Below are 205 nucleotides of genomic sequence, written 5' to 3' on the forward strand. Positions count from 1 at the left end.
TTGCCGTAGAAACACATTGAAGCCAAGATGAGGCTGAGGAGAAGACCCCGCCTCCCCTCCATGCTGGAATGACTCTTGGGTTTCTCTCTTCCTACAACACAAAGACAAAAGCGACCATAATGCAGAGGAACAATCTGTTTCCCATCTGGACTCAGTAACAGCGCCGGTGGGGGGGGTGGGGGGGCACGTCTGTTTCATGTTACTA

At 52.2% G+C, this 205-nt stretch overlaps 1 protein-coding gene across 1 annotated transcript in view; it reads right to left on the bottom strand.

Moving 5' to 3' along the window:
- Window positions 1-205, bottom strand: part of LOC118336534 (collagen alpha-4(VI) chain-like) — a 26171-nt gene that overhangs the window by 11489 nt on the left and 14477 nt on the right. Inside the window, 1 exon segment of the mRNA XM_035673203.1 lies at window positions 2-91. Coding sequence (XP_035529096.1) covers window positions 2-62 — 61 coding nt within the window. The 5' untranslated portion in view covers window positions 63-91.

The sequence above is a fragment of the Morone saxatilis genome, unplaced genomic scaffold (genome assembly GCF_004916995.1).
Source record: "Morone saxatilis isolate NCDOM2014 unplaced genomic scaffold, NCSU_SB_2.0 Contig24, whole genome shotgun sequence".
In the NCBI taxonomy this organism is placed as follows: Eukaryota; Metazoa; Chordata; class Actinopteri; family Moronidae; genus Morone; species Morone saxatilis.